General features: G+C 38.0%; 1 protein-coding gene across 6 annotated transcripts in view; it reads right to left on the bottom strand.

Annotated features, from left to right (window-relative positions):
- Positions 1-19,925, bottom strand: part of MPPED1 (metallophosphoesterase domain containing 1) — a 61,140-nt gene that overhangs the window by 32,033 nt on the left and 9,182 nt on the right. For 4 of the 6 annotated variants that reach the window (XM_048964273.1, XM_048964267.1, XM_048964283.1 and 1 more), the window contains exons 2-3: positions 14,516-14,778; positions 9,275-9,456 (exon numbers count right to left, since the gene is read on the bottom strand). In XM_048964273.1, the coding sequence (XP_048820230.1) occupies positions 9,275-9,456; positions 14,516-14,667 (334 nt within the window). In that variant the 5' untranslated portion in view covers positions 14,668-14,778. Of the gene's footprint in view, positions 1-9,274; positions 9,457-14,515; positions 14,779-16,060; positions 17,538-17,578; positions 17,986-19,925 lie in introns of those variants that run through there. The other 2 variants (XM_048964310.1, XM_048964292.1) reach the window with 2 other exon arrangements.

The following is a 19,925-nucleotide window of genomic DNA, read 5'->3' as shown; positions in this document are numbered from 1 at the left end:
AAGACAAAATCTAAGAAGCCAGGCAGCAGTGGTTCTACTCCCAGAGCAACTCATCACACAAGAAAATCTGTCCCAAATCTCCTGAATAAACATGTGTGTTGCTCCGAAAGCAATGCTTCCTATTTATTTCCATGGAAACTACATCAAATACAAAGAGCACAATAACACTACTTGATAGAGGAAAATCTCAACTCCAAAGCACTATTTTTCAGCAGTGGCTACCACCATTAACTACACTTTTTCACCAGCAATGAAAAAGAGCTGGCATGCCATGCTCACAAAGATCTGCATGGTCTTCTGGAACATGGCTTCACTTCCACATCGCTGTTGCCACTGCTGAAATGCACTACCCACTGCCTCACTGTGCTCACAGCCACTGCTTCGTCTCCAGAAATGTTCAGGAAGTGTTGATGAATATCACTGGGCACCATTTTTCTGCACAGAGAAATTCAGTGACTCCCCTTTGTTTCATGTGCACTTCCATGTCAGACTTCATTCTGCGAGACTGTCTTTCTGCTCCCATTTGTCGCACAACAACAAAATGCAATGAAATATAGGTAGAAAGCTTCAACTTCTACTGCCATACCACCGATATCTGCCTCTGACATTGTGGGCCAACTTAATAAAATAGCAAGCATTACTTTTGGAGCAGCCCTAATTTGTTATTCTTTGAGATTTTTTTTAACTACTGAAAAGCCTGGGAAATCATACTTAACTTACGTGTAGCCAAAAGGTGTCTTCACCTTGGCAGCTTCTTAACTAGGTATGTAGGGATTTTGTCAGTTGTGGCAAGGCCTTCTCAGAAAGTTTCTTAGCCTTTGTTTGCTAACTACAAGAATCTGATAATAGCTCTGGTAATACAATGTGAATGAGAATGTAAGTATATATTTGTTTAGCTAGTAACATCTTTGTTTATTTCTTTCATTACTGCAGATTACTAATTAAGAAAATCAACTGAACATCTAATTTTTTGTGTTTTTATGCACCAGTTACAAAATCATTACAGCAATTCTTAACTTGTAAACTACAGCAGGTCCTTTTTATGGTGAACATAATTTCTACCAAATAATTTGAAATGCTGGGGGACTGTCACTTGAACTACAAACTGCGTAATGCAAAGCACTGAACAGTGTGCCTTTGCCATTTCCCCGCATCTGAGTTCATTGGAAGTAGAATTTTGTGTACTTAGAGGTTCATTCCATTCTATCAGCAAGCCTTCCTCTTCTTATATTAGATAAACAATGCAAATACATCAAAAGCAAACGCAGGATGTTTATACTCCAGGCTCCTCTTGCACTAAGAGGTTAGGCAACTTTACCAATGTGACTTCCTTTGCTGCTTACAATTGTTACCAATTCGCAACTTCAAGAGATAAAAAGCCAACTTGAAGAGCAGATGTGCTTTGCTTCTCTCCCAGTATTGTACCAAGCAGAATTTTTAGTATTCATTAAAAGCAGTGACAATCATGTAAGTGCCCACTTAATGCTTTCTCCCTCTCATTTCAACCTTTTAGAACACAGCAGTGAGTGATATAGTAAAAAGACTGCATAACTGTCTCAGATTGCTTTTTTAGCATCTCTTTGACAGTTCTGTGTTTAAACACTGGGGCTGATGTCTGGGAAATTCACATTAACATACTTATTGTATGGTGTGTAATCTGGAATAACATTGTAAATGAACACTCCTTCCTAAGTCATCTGTAACCTGCTAGATCAAGACATTCTTGCATTGTAAAAGCCAGTAATTATATCAAGCATTTGAACAACAAACACATACAATAATGCTCACATTTGCAAACCAGGATTTCTTTAAATAGTAGATAAAGGCAATAGAACTAAAAAATTATTTAAAAAAAAATTCAAAATTGGATAATTCTCCAACTTATATTCTTTGATAAATTGTGTTTTATACACACACACATAATAATAATTGGCCCAAATTACTTCTAAAGGAAACGTGGCTTTGTTTTAGCCTAGTAATTATGTGGAACCAAACCCATGCATGCTGTAAACCAGGCGCTGAGAGCAGCTGTAGTGGAGTCAGGTCAAAACATTGTCGCTCTGTACCTTCTGTCCACTAGTGGTCAGTAACAGATGCAGAGAAAATTGCCCAACTGCAAGGTTTGCCCAAGCTGAATCTTTCCTTGATATGCTCCCTTGCTTTATGGTGATTGATGGACCCCAATTCACACCTATACAAATCATGGCATTCATTTTCATAAATTGGTTTTGTTTTTTTTTTCTATCTCCTGGAAAAGTTTTAGTTTAAACAATATACCTTTCTGAGGTTTTAAGCCTTTCAGAATATTGTAGTTTTGGTATACAACATGTATCTGGAGACAACAAATGCAAAGGAGATAGAGAACTATGTTGAAAAATAACAATAAAAGTACTTCAAGCTTCCTGCATAGATGTCTCTGCGCACTGATACAGATTCCTGCTCAGATCTTCAGATCCCATAGAGGTGCTTTTGCTATTTCCCAGCTGTCACCTTCTGCAAGGGAAGACTACGTGGAGCTGCGTGTTGCGTCACTGGATGAGGTGCACAGCACTAATAACAACATTTAATGTTTGTGCACAGTGCTTTGCAATAGGTGTTCCAAGTGCTGAACTGAGAATAATTAATCCTCCAACACATTCATGTAGTAGGTGCATCAAGCATCATTCTCACAATTTTACATGGGGGAACGATGAAGAGGCTGTCAAACCTAAAAGAGGACTAAGTTGAATTTGATTGCCCACCTTCCACAGGCTCCTTCAAATATCTCAGTCAGGGGCAATCAGGGTTTGAAGAAATATATTCCAGATTTTTCACTTCCCTGGTTGCTCTATGTACTTCTGGGTCTCACTGCCCTCCTGAAGGGATGCTTGTCTGCTAGTCCAGAATAACATTGAGTAATTTTACCCACTTACTTAAAATGGGAGTCAGACATCTCACTATTTACAAAATTCATAGGACATTTTTACATGAGCCATCCGCAGGGCTCAGAATCTTGAAGGTTGACTACTTTCCACTCCATCAGTGGAAAGCAGCACACTCAATCTAAGAACAAAGTGCAAAAGAAACCCCAAAGCATTTGTGTGTTTGGAAAGAGGGAATGCAGGAAAACTCCTTCAGCATCTACCATTCCTAGGGTTCCTACAGCTTCTCATCACTAGCATGAGGAGCAAATCTGGAAAACAGCTGCTCTGGCACATCTTCCCTATAAAGGAGTGTAGCTTAAATATTCCTTGAGACTCCTAGTTCCCAGTCTAACGTTCAGAAGTCTTCAGGATATATGAAACCCCCAGAACTGGAGAAATCCTGGAAGGGAGTGTTGCAGTACACTTTTCTGTGCCACACTGTCTGAAGCTTAGATGTACAACGCATCTGAGACATTATACATTTAAGAAATGAATTTTTTTTAGTATGCCCAGTCTTTTAAAAATGACATCTGTTCTAAATCCCTACACAGCTCAATGTTTTTCACAGCATTTCCAAAGCCATTCTTTTGTAAATAGATAATTTGTGCTTAAATACTTCTTTCAAGAGGTTTCTACATTAACATAAAAATAGTGTAATTACCGATGGTCAAAATGGCATGACTACAATTTATAAATTCTAATTTCTTTTCCTGCTCTGAAGCTGATTTTCTTTCTTCAACACAATTTTAATCTGTTTAAAATGTATTACTGAACCTAAAAATACAAAATACCTGTTAAGAGAGGAAGATAAATAATTGCCACCATTTCACAAGATTTAACATGAGCAAAAGTAAAACTAAGCCTCATGTTTTAAGCTTTTTTGAAGATCTTTTACTAAGAATTTAAAAAGAGGGATGATGTTTATTGACCAAAATTAGCTGACATTGTTCTTTGGTGTAATATCAGAAACAAGTAATTCCACTGCTGGTAGTTACTAAATCTGGGCAGACATTTTCACTCTACAACCTTTTTTTTTCGGTCTAAAAGAAAAAAGGTACCTTTTGAACTGAGTCTGCCCAGGTCCATTTCTGAAGTGCATGTCAAATAATTTAATTAATTTTTGTGGGCCTGTGTGTATGATACACAAGTAAGATTAATATTGTCAGGAAAATAGTCTGAAGAGCTAATTACTGTTTTCCACTACAATGTAAAGCCACCTTCTCTTTTTTTTTTATTTCAAGTTTAGCTTACATTTGAATTTCAATAAGAGTGTTTTTGACATTGGAAAATCCCAAGCAAACACGCTGAAACAATGAGTACTATAAAATGTGCTGGTTTAAGTAAGCTTTTCAATCCACATACAAAAAACAGTTCTCAAAGAGAATATGAAAGTATGCTTGCAGCGTACACTGCAGATTGGCCATTCAGTTACATTTCCAGGAAAGTTACTCACAAGCTGAAAGTGACAGCGGGTCCTGGAGCATACAAAATTTGGAAATGATATTACAGACTCTAGCAAAGTGAATTGCAAGAGCAACTGAACCAAGCAAGCAATTTCCAGTGCCAACAATATGGGACGCACAAAATAGAGATGGTTTTAGACTCATTATCTGATGAGTGCAGGAAAGCTTGTCTTTGTGTTCATCCCACAGCACATTTGATTTATATGCAGGTTGAGATTAAGTAACAAAAATAATGAAATGTCTGACTACACGGATAGCTGCAGTGCATACGAAGCATGACACACCTTACAATATAATCCACCTTATCTAGCCGTGATTACATACTAATCTGTATTTATTACAATTCCCCTGAATAATAACTTTCAGCTGTTTAAAGTGATGCCACTAAAATCCCCTGGACATACTGGAAAACCAGTGTATGTCCAATGCTGTCACACAATCCGTCCTTAAAATGTCACTACAAAGTTTTGTTGCCTTCATGGCCTTCCAACTGCACCTACTGTAATACATGCTTTGCTCTTCCCTTTTTTTTTCCGATTCACAATACCTGCATTTGCAAATTTGGAAGAAAAATACAGTCAGAAAAGAAACTCAGCAGCAAAAGGGAAAAGAGAATCATAAAAATAGGAGAAAGGTCAGTTCAGCAAAAAAGAGGGGAGGGAAATGACCTCATTAGCACCACTCTATAAACTTGACTATTCATAGCCTTTCCCCTTCTTCTTCTAAGCTACCCTGAATAAGAGTACAAAATGGAAATCTGACTTACAGAAGTACATCACGGTACTGCACGACTGGGCAATAACAGGAAAGATGAAACAGAACAGAAATTCATGCAGAATAATGTAACTGCTGGAAAAAGTATCCCAACTATTCGTAAGTGATGGATTCTGAACTGGATGTTGCTGCTCAGGAAATAGTTTATAGAGTAGGCAATTTTATGAAATCTCATTGTTCAGTCATCAACAAAAATAAAAACAATAATCCACAATATTAGAAAGAAAAGGAGAACAAAATAGGAAATTTCATTATGCTGGGGTATAAATCTGTGATGTGTTCAGAGCACGTTCAATTCCAGTCTCTCCACCTTTTAAAATAATAAAGAACAAGCAGAGGTACAAAGAAAGACAAAGATGATCAAAGGCATCTAAGGACTTCTAAACAGCTTTCAGCCTGAAAAATATTGAAAGGGTAAATATGGGAAGAGCCTATAAATTCTGGAGCAGAATGAAGAGTGGAATTGTTCACTTGCCTCATTTAGTATTAGGAAATACCAAAAGAAACTAGTCAATGGTAAGTTCAAAATATGCAAAGTTCTTCACACAGTCACATACTGTATATGTCTATTAAATACACTATATGTGTATTTAATGGTGTGGTCCAGGAAGTCCTTGGACTGCCTATCAGAGAAAGCTGGGAAAATATGCATGCCCAGCTATCACCAGCCTTTTTTCTCTCCCTCGGAGCTCAGCATCAACCTATTACTGGTAAAACCTCAAACCCCTTCCTGAGAAAAATGGAGGAGTCTTCAGAAAACAAAACCAGGGAAAGTAAACAACTGATCACCAAAAAGAACTGAAATGAAATGCAGAAAAGGGCTACAGGAGTGAGAGGATTGAAAGTTTAAAGTAGGAGACTGAGGGGCAGACAAAGGCAGTGATGGGCTGCAGAGATATATCATCTGGCCTTCCTGTGTACCCACATACAGTTAGCCTAAAAAAGAAAGAACATATTTTAGGGTATGACTCAGCAACCCAACGTGCCTCTATCAGCATAACACTTGAGCATGTGCTTGATAGAAGCATAAGCTCCACGGAAGTTAACGATGTTAATGTAAAATATATTTTGCATCAAAAAGGCACAGAAATTTTATGTAGAGAAGAAAGATAAAATCTGAACTTGCTTAAGGGCCTCCTGATAAGATGAAACAGGCTGACAGACCAGAGTGGCAGAGACCCAAGGGGGTGTGACAGAACTGAATGCCATAAGGGAGGAATAAATGCTCACATAACAGCAGAAGTAGGGTGTGTACCTACTGCCTGGAGGAAGCAGAGGGAAGGCATAACAAACAAATATTCTACTCTTTATTTCCAGGCATTAATAAATAGGTTATGATCTACTGATTGCAGAAGACACGTTACTGAAACAAAACAACCAAATGGGAAAGCCAGTCCTCTGGTATGGGAAGAAGCAACAGACAAGGAAATTTGGTGGTGACAGTTAAGAATGAGGCTGTAAGCAAAAGTCCTGGTCAATGCATCAATTGTTTTCTCAAGACACCAGTGAAATGTTCAGACAAGGAAGAAGGATAAGGCTGGGCAGGCTGTGGGCATTATAGTTGCAAAACCATCTAGAAAAATCTAAACTGTCACAGACTAGAACCTTTCCCAACAACACGGGCTACCAGCAAAAAGTCTGGAAAAATCTTCCTCTCAAAGAGGCTTTTAACCATTTTATCATTTACTACAGATTTTGTAAACATTCAGTGCATTATTAATTCATAAGTTGTTCATTTAAAACAAAATAACCTTTCAAAATAAAAGCTAATGCTTTCATTTTGAAATCAGATTGAGCATAATTATTAAAATTTACACCTTTTAACTGAAACAAAGCCTTTAATGCTAGTCAAATGAAACCTGCATACCAACTCCAAGCTATTATTCTACTGGATATTTTAGAATTAATTTAAAAATATATGTATTTTTTTCTCCAAATTGTCAATAAGCCTATATATATATATATATATATATAAATGGTTTTTTACTTGTTAAATATGCATGTCCCTGTCATGATTTTGTGGTTTCTCGTTTTCAGTATTCTACATCATAACATCATGTAGTGCACTGGGAGTTAAAGTGTTAATGCTCCAATTCCAGGTACCTGTCCCTGTATGTTGCAGAAGTCATGGGATTTGGCCCGTCCTGGCTGGGTGGTCTCTTACTGCCTTGCAGTGGGTGCTTTCCAACCATATCAAGCTTTTCAGGTTCGACTTGGTCTCAGGAACTCTCTTATTCTATTTGATTTGTTTGACTCAATTTCAATTTGATTGTATTAAATTGTGTTATCTTGCATTCCGATATCATAGTTAGTAAAATAAGCTTTCCTCCATAGATCGTTGCCACTGTTTTTTTCCTTCCTCGAGCCCAGCTCCCATCTCCTATCCTTTTCCCTTTTCCTTCCCATCTTGTGGAGGCGGAGGGGGGCCCAAGGGCCTACTGCCTCCCTGTCACGGGCACAGATTGATCTAGTTAATTCAGTGACAGTCCCAGAGAGGCTCTGGCAACAGTACACCTCAAAATGCAAAGATCACCTTTTCCCAAACCATACACTACCATGAAATCAGACTTTGGAAAAGTCAGATAATTAGGCCTTCTTTTGGAACAAAAATGATGAAGGGACCATCACAGAAATGCCTTGGGAAATTTCCCAACCAAACTGAGAGGATTTTAGCTTAAGGACTTCTTCAGAACACTGTACAGCTATGACCAGCAGAGAGGCAGATGGAGAACTAAGGACACAAAAACTGTGCAGCAAGCAATGTGTGTAGCCCTGTCTTTGCTCACTAGTGATGTCCCAAGGCATTTTTTTTCCACACTAGCAGACAAATAAAATAAGTATTATTTAGAATAGTTAACCATATGGTAGGCGTCATCTTCATATGCTGTTTTCAGTGCATTGTCACACTATACGATAGAGATCTACAAAATAAGATTCAAATTTGCTTTTGGTTGCACAACAGACCATTTGGGGACAGAGAAGAGCAGAGGGCACCATAGCAAAGTATGAGACTTCCACAGGCTGCTCCTAACCGAGTGACCACAGAACAATGCAATTTCTTCATGCTGGGCATGTCATGCGGTTTCCAAGCTGAAATAAATGTTTATCGGCCTTAATTGATGATTTTTTTGCTGGTAAATATTTGTTGAAATTGTGTAGCCCTGACTTTTTTATATCTGTTTTCAGCCTATGTGTGTTTGTCAGCTTTGTGCATTCTTTGTGAGGAACGCTGTAGCATGCAGGAAAAAAAAAATAAGGACAGTGCACAAAAGATAAACTAGAGGAAAGATAATCACTCTAAAAACCAAAACCCATTAAACTCTGTCTTTCCACTTCCCAAGTCCTCTGACCCTTTTTTTGGATAATGAAGTATCAGAAGCAAGAATTTGTTTTTATTCTAAATTAAGGGATCTACGCTGCAGCCTGAACAATACTGATTGGGCTTTTTGTCTGGATACAGTGAAATGCTTTCCAGTTTTCACTGACATTTTTTTTTTTAGAATATACAGAACACTGCAGAAGCGCATGTAAATCACCACTCTCTTGCCCAGTGGAACAGAATTTCAGTTACAATGCCAACAGTTGCCTACAGAAGGCATCTACATCTGGTCTGCTACATCCAAGACAGCAACCACGGGCACACGTTTTGCTTTATTTGGAATTCATTGCTGTGGTGCAGCTGAGCCCCAGATAAAAAAACTATAAGCCTCCAGGGTTAAACAGACAAATGTTTTCAGTCACAACAACTTTTTTTTTTTTTTGCAGGGAAGCAAAGCCATAACAATGTATGTAGGAGGTTTTATGTAAATCATTAAAGGCCTACTGACTGAAATTGTTGCTAACACCACGAAGTTGCTTAATGTACACTTGAGAGTGTGAAGGCAGAACAGATGAATAGTCTCACAAATCTTATTTGCTCCGTTGGAAAAATGCAAAAAAAAAATGCAAAAAAAAAAACTTGTTAAAAAAAAAAAGAAAAATAAATATCTGATTCTTGCTCATTGCCATTCAAATTTAAGACAAATTAATATTCATCATTCCTGACTGCGTGGTGGTTTTTACTGGGAGGCAGAAGGGGCAGATACATTCAGTAAACAAATTTACTTTCAAATCCACACAGATTTCAATACCTACCTAGCCACTCGTTGAATTTTTTTACTTCACTAGGAAGTCCCAGCTCAGTGAAATCACCAGCATGTATTAACACATCTCCATATGGCATTTGGATGGGATCAGTTCTCGAGTGAGTATCAGAAATGCAGACAAATCGAGTATACCCTGGAGGTTTGGGAGCATCATGGGGCACCGGATCAACCCTGCAGGAAACGCATCACAACAAGGTTATGAAGTACTTATGAACTTCCAGCGTCTACTTTGTAATTCTAATACTAATTTTTACCTTCACAAAAGATTACACAGTCTTATAGATCTGTCTGATGGAAGGGATTTATTAAAACAAATCTAACGCTAATGGGAGGTGTAAAAATTCTTGATGTTCGCATCACAACATTCTCAGTATTTGTTGGATTAATTTAAAGAGATTAAGCAAGAGAGACTGAACTGTGGCAGCAACTCTAAAACAAATACTTACAAATAAATCAAAGGCATCGAGAGATTCAAAGGAACGGTGCTATTCTGTTTCACTGTTTAAATATGATTACATGGTACACGGGAAAAAGATTCATTTCAGATACATAAATACATTTTAAATGCGTTTTTTTAATTATAACTTTTTTTTTCTGCAAGTTATATAATTCCAGCAAATTTAATTAACACATTTTGGAGATATGTTTCAGTCTGTTAATGCAAAGCAAGATAAGAATCCTCCCGACAACAGCTGTAAATGTATGTTCAAGTCTGACTATTGTCAGGATAAATGTGGTAACTTTCTGGGCTTAATTATACTAAAAGAAATCAGATGCTGTGAGGGGTGAGTATGCATTGTTCAGAACCCAATCTCAGTATTTGGAACTGAGAAAAAGAAACAATCTGACCAAGTTTGGTGAGACTTACAACTTATGAATAGAAGAGGAAAGCAGAGAACACCTCTCTGCTATGGGAGGCATACTTATTTCCAGCTCATTCAGTCTTTTTACCCTCAAGCTATAGTTTGTTAGAACATACAAAAGCAAATGTATCGTATACAGCTATACCATATCTGCTATTCCAGTTTGGGAATTCTGGTGGAATAAAATCAAAAAGTCAGAGATGCAAGAGTTATATCTATGTCACCAGGAACCAGAAAGGCATACAGAAATATTCTGGATTATTTTACTTTTAAAACAGTTATCCTGAAAGGAAAATCAAAATTAGTTTTGTTCACTATTGCCATATATAATATATTCCTTGCTGGTTGTGCTTCAATTCAGGATCTTACTGTTATATAAAGAAACACAGAAAAAAGTTAGAGATCTTTGTTACTAATGATACTGCCCCTGGGTTTACTGGGTAAATTTCCCAAAGACATATTATTACTTGAGAGACATAAGATAATCATTTCTAATCTTTTCCCTAAGTGAAAGAAGAATTCTATTAAATCTGGATGGACAAACTGAGATATTGTTGACAACTTCACATGATAAATGGATAAAATCTAAGACTTCATATATGTCAAATACATGTAAAATATTCTATTTTTTGTAATTAAAAAATCCAGTTTGAATAAATTACATTGTATTCATCTTCCTTACATGTTTTAGGAAGAAGTGGAGTGGCTTTGTTTTGTTTTGAATCCAGCACAATAAGCATCAGCTACTTGTGAGGTGGTTTTGTTACTTTTTTTTTTTTACAGGAATACTGGAGAAACCATTATGAGTACCTTTCAACTCTCCAAACTTCCCATTTCTGAGCAGAAAATAATGAAATGTGAGTAAGGAGAAAAGCCAGCCACAATCAGATCCTACCCAATGAGCACCTAGCATTATGCGCATGTCAGTGGTGCATCTAAGCAAAGCATAATAGAAACTGGAAAACTCAGCTGAAAAAGTGAAACATTTGGACCCCGAGACACAGAAGCTGCAAACATGATGTGCACAGCTGAGGGAGTATGTAGGCTGTGTGAGGGCCACAGAAAAGAGTTAGATGGGGGTTAAGGAGTATGAGAGGTCACAACCTCAAACAGTGCAGTTAGATGATTGCAACTAGGTATTAAAAATGCCTCTGTTTTTCCCAGGGATGAGAGCTGCCACAGAGGGAGCTCTATGGACTGTGAGGGGAGGTACCAAAAGATGGAGAATGGTGGGCTTTGGACTACTGAGTGAAGGCTGTCTTAAGGTGCAATCTGCATGAAGGCTACTGCATTTAGTTCACAGAGTTCCTCCTCAGGGGTAGCGTGTATTTCCCTGCATTAAAACCGAATGGAAAAACAAGGGACTTATCACAGCAAACCAAGTGTGCAATACATTTGCTGTTTCTTATAGTTTGGATAGGGAGGGGGGAGGTGTGACAGCATTTTCCTGGTTGCTGAGGTACACTTAACTTTCAGAGCCCGTGCAGTGGGTCAGATAATGTACATGCAGAAAAGATACCAATACTAAAAAAAAACCCCACAAATAAATGAGATGCACATTTTCATGTTGAAGTGATATGCACACACTGAGGCCATATATAGGTAAAAACATGTGTCAAATTTCACAAATGCATCTAAGTTGTATTAGAAATGATTTCTGAAGGCTGGATCCCCATATTTTAGGGTAACACATTGCCACAGCAGCTGTCACACCAACACCCAATGCACTGCTTGCAGCACAAGCAGAGGAAGATAGATCTAATTATTTTTGCCAAAATGCTATTTTTCTATAAAACAACGTGTAAACTTGCAAAGAAACTGAAAAGCAAAGTTAAAACCTCATAGAAAAAATAAAAAATAAAAAAAAAAAAAATCAACAGATAAGAACAGTAAGAGTGAGTTTTTAGACCAGACTTTAGAGGAGGTTCCCAAAAAACAGAATAAGGGAACTTCTTAGGAGTGACTGATGAACCTGAGAACACTGTCAGAATTTGCCACTCCTCTTGTCAGTGGCAATCCAGTCACCTCACAAACATGGGAATGATGGACTAAGATGGGGTTAGGAGAGTGCTGTCAGTATGCCAAAAAGTTAAGTAGAACTGCACCAAGGACCAAAGAAGAGCTCCAGAACTGGATTCAGTAGATGAGTACCAGAAATAACTGCAGTACAAGTATTTTACCACAAGTTCAAATGTTAATGGATCTATCTGGAGAGTGTTTACGACTGGTTGCAACCTAGGTATTTTGACCTTTGTATATATATTTTGTATATACCCGCCCCTTCTTTGTCACTGTTCTATTCACTGATTGGAAGCAAAAGCAATGCTGCTGGTAGTCAAAAACATTCTTTACGATTTCTGTACCAAGAAAAGAGCAGGTGGGATTGTGGTATACATTTTAATTTATTTAACCTATGTGCACAGGCTTCTTCAAGGTGTTAATCATTTGTAAGAGAGTGCTAAATTCTTCTGAGGAACAATTTTCTAAGAATAGCTTATTTTCAACTATTTGCTTAGGTGCTGAACTTGTATCATGCAGATGATTTTCTCAGCTCTCTGGTACTATGATTTGTTCTTCACTTGTTAGAAATTCAAGCTGTGGATTGTTGAGTACCAAGTGGATACTTGTTTAGTCTGGAGAAGCGGAGGCTCAGGGGAGACCTTTTGGCTTCCTGTAACAACATGAAAGGAGATTGTGGCGACACGAGGGTCAGACTCTTCTCCTGCGTAACTCGTGATAGGACGAGAGGTCTCAAGTTGTACCATGGGAAGTTCAGGTTGGATTTTAGGAAAAATTTTTTTCTCTGAAAGGATGGTCAGATGCTTTAACGGGCTGCCCAGGGAGGTGGTGAGTCACCATCCTTGGAGGTGTTCAAGAATTATTTAGATGTGGTTCTGAGGGACATGGTTTAGTGAGAAATACTGGTGGTAGGTGGACAGTTGGACTGGATGATCTTGGAGGTCTTTTCCAATCTTGGTGATTCTGTGATTCTAATAAATAACCCATTTTCAGCACAACAAAATACAGCTTTTAAATCTGGAGAACAAGTTCACAAGTGCCCAGGAACTGCCTGAATGTACATGAAGAATGGCAAAGCTTCAACAAATAAAGCAACCTGCATTTAGTATTTTCATTTATAAAAGTACTTCTGAACCCACACTTGTTTGTTTGTGCTTTTACTAACATTTGCCAACTCTATAAACAAAAGATGTTTCCCACTGCTGACACTCAACTCATTCTACTGTTTGCATTTCAATAGTACCTAAAAACCCCAACACAGATTACAAGCTAACACACTGCCCCCAAAAAGCAAGTGTTTGCTCATCACCCTGCTCTATGTCAGTCTCCAGATTATTTTTTTTTAACACAGTATCTATTTATGCCAAAAAATATACATAAGCATTCACTAAACAGACACACAGCATTCAACCACTCATAACTGCTGACATTTTCAACTGCAGAAATCGTGGTCTACGTCTGGAAATTATAAATTCATATTAAATACCAAAAATGTGAATGAGGGGATAATTTATTCAGACTTCGTAAAAGAAAAAAACTTTCCTTAAAAAAAAAAAAAGTGAACACCAGTCTTCTCATCTACAGATAAGGCTGCTTTTTCCTTTAATAAACACAATAAAATGGTGCAGACATTTTTATTCCCTATAAAAATATTTTACAGTAGAATTTTATACTTAATTTATTTGTAATAGCTTTACTGTTTTGCTCTTCCTTCTGGCTTTAAATTTTATGGCAGGTTTCATTTCGTAATTATAATTCTCCACTTTACATTACAAGTAAATCATTTAGAGCAGTTAATTTTACTGATGCTGTCATTATATAAGAAGTCAGAAACAAACACATTATTTTAATTACTCTTTAAGCACTTGGCATCTTCAGCACATTGGTATGAAAGTAAGTTGTCGGATGGATGCCCACACCATTTTACTTATTGATGTCATTTTTTCCTTCTATGTGTCTGCAATATAACTAACCAAACAATATCTGTTGTACAGATACGAGCTTGGTATTTCAACAGCTATTTCCATCAATAGGCAAGCGCACAATGCAAACAACTATTAAGATTGCAGAATGTATCAGCCTTGTAGAATTTCTTGTTTTATTACCATGGCTTGATGTTTATTTATTTTTTTAATATTATTATGTATTAAAGTTATGCTGGTGATCTTTCTATCGAAGTACTTATACTTCCCAAACAGACTGACTTTGTATCATTATAGTAATTATTAGAAAGGCAGCAAAACAGTTTTCTTTGCATTCTTTTTGACTGGTCCATCAAATACCACATTGACAAGGCAATAACAATTCAGAAGGCTGTGCTAAAGCAATAACAAAACTATAATACTTACATTTGCACATGTGGGGGCTGAAAACGTCCCTGGTTAATGTTGTAGAACGTGAAAGCCTGTGTGGGGTTGGAGCTGTACTCATCCACTTCAATTATGAGTCTACTGTGCTGATGCCTTCTAGCTGCCATAATGTGTGACTGGGCGAAAGCCATGCTTGCACTGGGTAGCTCTGCTTTCTCAGGCAATCATATCTGCTATCTTCCTACATCGACAGGAGAAGACCATGACATCTTATCCAATCAGCACACCTCTCTTTGGAAAACCTAAAAGTAGATGGAAGAGATGGAGCATAACTGTTTGACAGTTGATCTGTTTTAAGATTTGCTTTATTATGAGATGAAAATCAAGGAGGGAGTAAGAAGGAAGAGGCAGAGCTCAAAGAATTCATTACAAACCCTTCCAATTCAGCAATCTGATGAACATACTTCAGTTGAGGGCGGAAAGTGGGTGGGGGAAGTAAGCTTGCAACAGAATACAGGAGACAACTTGCTCAAATATTTCAGACATTTAATACAGATCTAAAACAGAATGGTGCGTCAAATATTAATGTCTCATCAACACATCTACTTTTTTTTTTTTCCTGATTGAACTGTTGAATGCTTATATCCCATCTTCCTCCAAGAAAACCCCAAACCTAAAACTGAATACACATCCGCGAGTGACTACAATGAGATCTAATTAAAAAGAATGAGATCTACCAATTCTTAAGAAAGTCTATGCCATTTAATAATGGGATGCAACACAAATGGTTGTTCTTCAAATCCCAAGGAATAAAACAAACTCAACCTTCCACACATGTGATCCTGGCTCTGCAGACCCTGGAGGACCTCCTGATATATATACGACAACCTCCCCATTTCAAACACATTCTCTTCTTAGCACTAGCCCCAAAATCTGGATTCAATGGGGGAAAAAAAAAAAAAAAAGTGATTTGAAGGCTAACACACAGGTAAATGTTATTAAATATCAAAAAGTAAAATCCATAGAGGTTTTATGTTTGGGAATAAATGTTCTCTGAAGGTTACATATGTCTATAACAACAGCACTGAAAATGGGGTAGAGGAACTGCAAAGTGAAACCAAATGGAATGTAAAGAGTATCCCCTAGAAACAGCAGAAAGCAATTAAATTGTGAATTTTACTTTTATTTCTCAGTTTTAATAAAAAATGGATTATAAGGAATACAGGTGGGTATTTTTGCTGCATAATGTTGTGTCTTTTTTAAAAGTTGTCTGCCTTAAATATTTACTTTAATGCAAGCAAGGGCTTTTTTCCTCTAGCAAATATAAGTAATCTGCTTCGGAAGCTGTATTTCAAGAAAAGCTATGGTAGAATGCAGCCATCCGTCTGATATGAGCAGTTTCTGAAAAGCAGAACTACAGGTTTTTTATGTGACCTTGCTGATATGAATTACTTCCATTCTGATGGGACCATTGCCAAGTGATGGATGAGGAAGGCCTTCATAGTCACTCAAAGTTTTAAAGCTATTTATAGGTACTTAGGTCTAATTCAGTTCTAGTGGGAAGTATCCAAAGTACCGAAGTACCTTCACCGAAGTATCTTCACAAACCCGGGCTTCAGTCCTTCTATCTATTGGAGATGTTAAGTGCTCCAAGAAGTGGTGGTGTATTTTTGTTTTGGGAAACTTTGTCCTTGGAAAACTGGAATGAGAGATTCAGCTCGTTTTTGTTACTTGCTGAATGGCTACAAAATGATGACAACTTGCTGTCGCTAACAACCCGCAGGAAAACTGTCAGAGAATAAAAAAGCAGCTGCCCCTCCTCCACCTCCCCCCCCCAGAAGTGAGTGGGGTAAAGAAATGATAGAATAACAGCAAAGAAAAATTTGGATTTAAACACTCTCAGATGCTCTGTGCAGGCTAGACGAACAAGCAGCAGCACAATGGAATGTGCCAGAGCAGGGGGAGGGAAGGGAGGCACGATTCTTGTAAGAATAATCAAGTACAAATTGCAGCGCTTAGGAAATAAGAAATTATGATGGCAGATGTGAAGAATCCTCCCTGAGGAGCTTCCTGTAACAAATGAAGCATTTGTAAAGAAGTTTGAATGGGCACGGTCAGGCATTTTATAGGGGGTAAACTGCTCCTAGTGAACCTACTTGTGTTTGAGAGAAAACATTAGGACTGGAGACTTCTAGAAATATTCTCCAGTATGATTAATAATATATGAGCCCACAGCTCCATGTGAGGATTTCAGATTACCTTAAAAAACACACTGTGTTTTATAATTCAAGGCTCACGCCCACCTTAGACATAGCTGAACTGAAGCTGCAAAGGCATTAAGGCACTGCCCGATGGGTCCTAGGATCTCCCATTGGCCTTAGGAAACTCTCAGTGCCCAAAGCAGCTGAGACATGTTTTTGTTACCCTTCTGTTTAGTCCTGTCTTCTACGATTGCTCTCAAGTGATACATCAAAGGAAAGGAGAAGCAGATGGATTCTGGCACCCCAATGTCAACTCTTAAGCTCTGCTTTCTCTTTCCAAGTGAAGGGAAATCAGTGCTTATCAACACAAACTAATTCAAAATAATGTTTTTTTCCACTTTGTTTGCAAACAAAAACTAAGCACGGCAAGTGCACCACCAATACACCACTTAGTGCTGAAGAGTTCCTTTAAGCAGGGAATCAATCCTTGCACATGGGAGAGCATGTGAATCACACCATTAGGCAAGCCTGTGAGGATGCTAGCCACAGACATTCAGCAAGAAGTTCACCACATGAACATGTAGGAAATTGGAAGGCAGCATGTCTCACTTAAGGGGAAAAGAAAAAAAAAAGAGAGAGACCACAGCATTGCTAAGTCTTCTGCCAAACGACAGTCACCCAGTGTCAACTCTGGACACATAAAAAGCATCCAAGACAAAGGGCGTGGGGAGAAAAAAAGAGACAGATACTGCAATAAAAATAAAATAACTAGCAATTGCATGAATAGCTTATGCTAAACAAAAATCAAATACTGTAACACGCATAATCAGTAAGCATAATTCAATAGCAAGCTTCATTCAAGCTCATTTCAGAAACATACACAGATGTCTTTGAACCTTACCTTTCAGTCTAGGGCTGCTTTCCTGCATAAGTGGTTGGCTGACTACGAACATTCTTGGTGTTCGACAGAACAAGCTGTCTTTTTCCAGCTTGACTGATAACTAGACTTACACCCATTACACCCCTCTTGCTGTTTCCATTTCCAATGGTCCCCACAATCATAACTTTCTCTTCTTTTAATATTCTGAAATTTCTTTCTTGCCTAGACCAGAGTATGAAATGTAGCGGGGAAATAATTATCTGCATCTCTAGTATGCAAGATTTAAAATTTATATGCCCAGCATTACCAACACAAAGCACTAAGACTCAAATCCCCACAGCAACAACGTGCTAACCATCCTCTTCCCCCAGACTTATGGAGCTGCGGGATGTCTGCCAGAGAAAAACAGGGAAATGTAAAAAGGACTGCAAGAACATGAATACTAAAATAAATATCACAAACCTGGCTGTTAGAATCACAGACTGAGAAAAAGCTATTAAACCAGCTACGCCATTTCCTTACTGATGTCAGGAATGTTCTCCATGCATTATCTTTCAGGTGCTTCCTTAAATGCGTGCTCAGAGGTTCAGAAGCCTGATCCAAAGCCCGCTGTATACAACGGACACTGCTAGACCGCCTTCAGCAGGCTTTGCATAAGGCTATAAACTATATGGGTCACCATCTATTCTGAGGAATTACTGGACCAGGCAGGTGCTTCAATTCAGACATATATTTAAGTCATTTGCAGAATTAAGTTCTCAAAAACAAAAAAAAACAAAAACAAACAAACAAAAAAAAACGCATTAAGATTTTCTTACTTTTTCAGCCTGGAAATTTCTAGAATAGCCAGCTTATTTGTTTTTACATCAATTCTCCAGCCTTTCTATCCATCCCTTTTCCTTCCCTTCCCTTCCCTTTCCACTCCAGGGTAGTATTTTATTTTAATCTCACTTCTTCACTCCCGGATTCTGTTTCATTCTATGTTCATCCTCCAGCTCATTCTCTTGTCCATTGTCTCTCATCAGATCTTATTCCATCATCTCTATTGCTACCATCTACTCTTTGTCTCAAGCCTACAAACAATACCAAGACTTCTTGACAATTATTCCAGAAATAGGATATAAGAATCCAGACTTAAGAACAACACAGCTCAAGCAGATGTCACTGAAAAAATAATTAGAAATCAAGATAAAATACTGATGGTGATGATGACATTGATGATAAAAACGAAGAAGCTACAAATTAAGAAATAAAACTCTGATGGAGTTACCTGTTGAGCAAAGAACTTTGCCAGGTTACAAAAAATATGGCGATCAAAAGGCTTAACATGGCTGGAGCACATCACAGCAACAAGGTTGAAGAGGGAAGCTGCCAGATTTTGCATCAGCAACAGTGAGATACCATGAAGTAAGAAGAGAAGCTTGTACTAGGTCAGTGGCAGAGGCAGCTAAAGAAAACACATTTTGTTCAGAGTATGACGAGCTGGGATTTGGGGACGCAATGAAGAAATAAAATGCAGTAGTAAAAAAAAGGCACCTTCATGCAGCTATAAAACATCAAAGCTATATTTTTTCAGGGAGAGCCAGTGAGACAACAGCAGTAAAACACCTTAACAAAGCACATGAGAGCTTGTGATAGACCACATAGTCACACACGTGCTTCTTGTGCAAATCACAGAATTGTAGAATGGTCTGAGGTGAGAAGCACCTTAAAGACCATCTAGTCCAACTCCCTGTCACGGGAACACTTTCCAATAGAAACTGAATACTGGTAATTTTGGAAATTGATAAGCAGAAACCCCTCCTAGAGCTTTACTCAGAGTTCAGGCTGCCCCCTATACTGAGGGTAAACTGTTCTTCACAGGCTGTCAGGTCATCCTCTACACAAAGAGAAGCAGGCTCTTTATTTTTAAAAAATGGGGGGAGGGAAAGTGCCACAGAGTATTCAACAGCAGTGGTACCAATTGTCATAGTAACATTCTTAAAACCCCCAGTGGCTTTGTGATAACAAATTACTGATGTTTATTTCTTGGTTTAAATCCCTCCTCCCCCCAACACAAACAGATTATTATAGACTGTCCAGTAATAAGTGAACATAATGGATCCAGTGAAGTGATTACTATGAGAAGTAGGGTGAAAACTATTCTTTTTCCTGTTGAAAATATCCATTTCACATAGTCCATACTAATCGATGGAATTGGGCTGCTATTTCCAGTTCTATCATCAGAAAATGAACGCTGAAACAATCCTAAAAAGACATTATTCTGTGGGAAAGGATGAGCCAAGCAAATCACTCTGCAGATAAAAGCTTTTCCAAAGTGATACATTCTCTTCTTCCTTCTCTTCATTTTCTGAAACGAAATGCAAGT

This window comes from Lagopus muta, chromosome 1 (assembly GCF_023343835.1).
Source record: "Lagopus muta isolate bLagMut1 chromosome 1, bLagMut1 primary, whole genome shotgun sequence".
In the NCBI taxonomy this organism is placed as follows: Eukaryota; Metazoa; Chordata; class Aves; order Galliformes; family Phasianidae; genus Lagopus; species Lagopus muta.
Note: the sequence above shows the minus strand (reverse complement) of the source record. Positions and strands in the feature narration are given on the sequence as shown.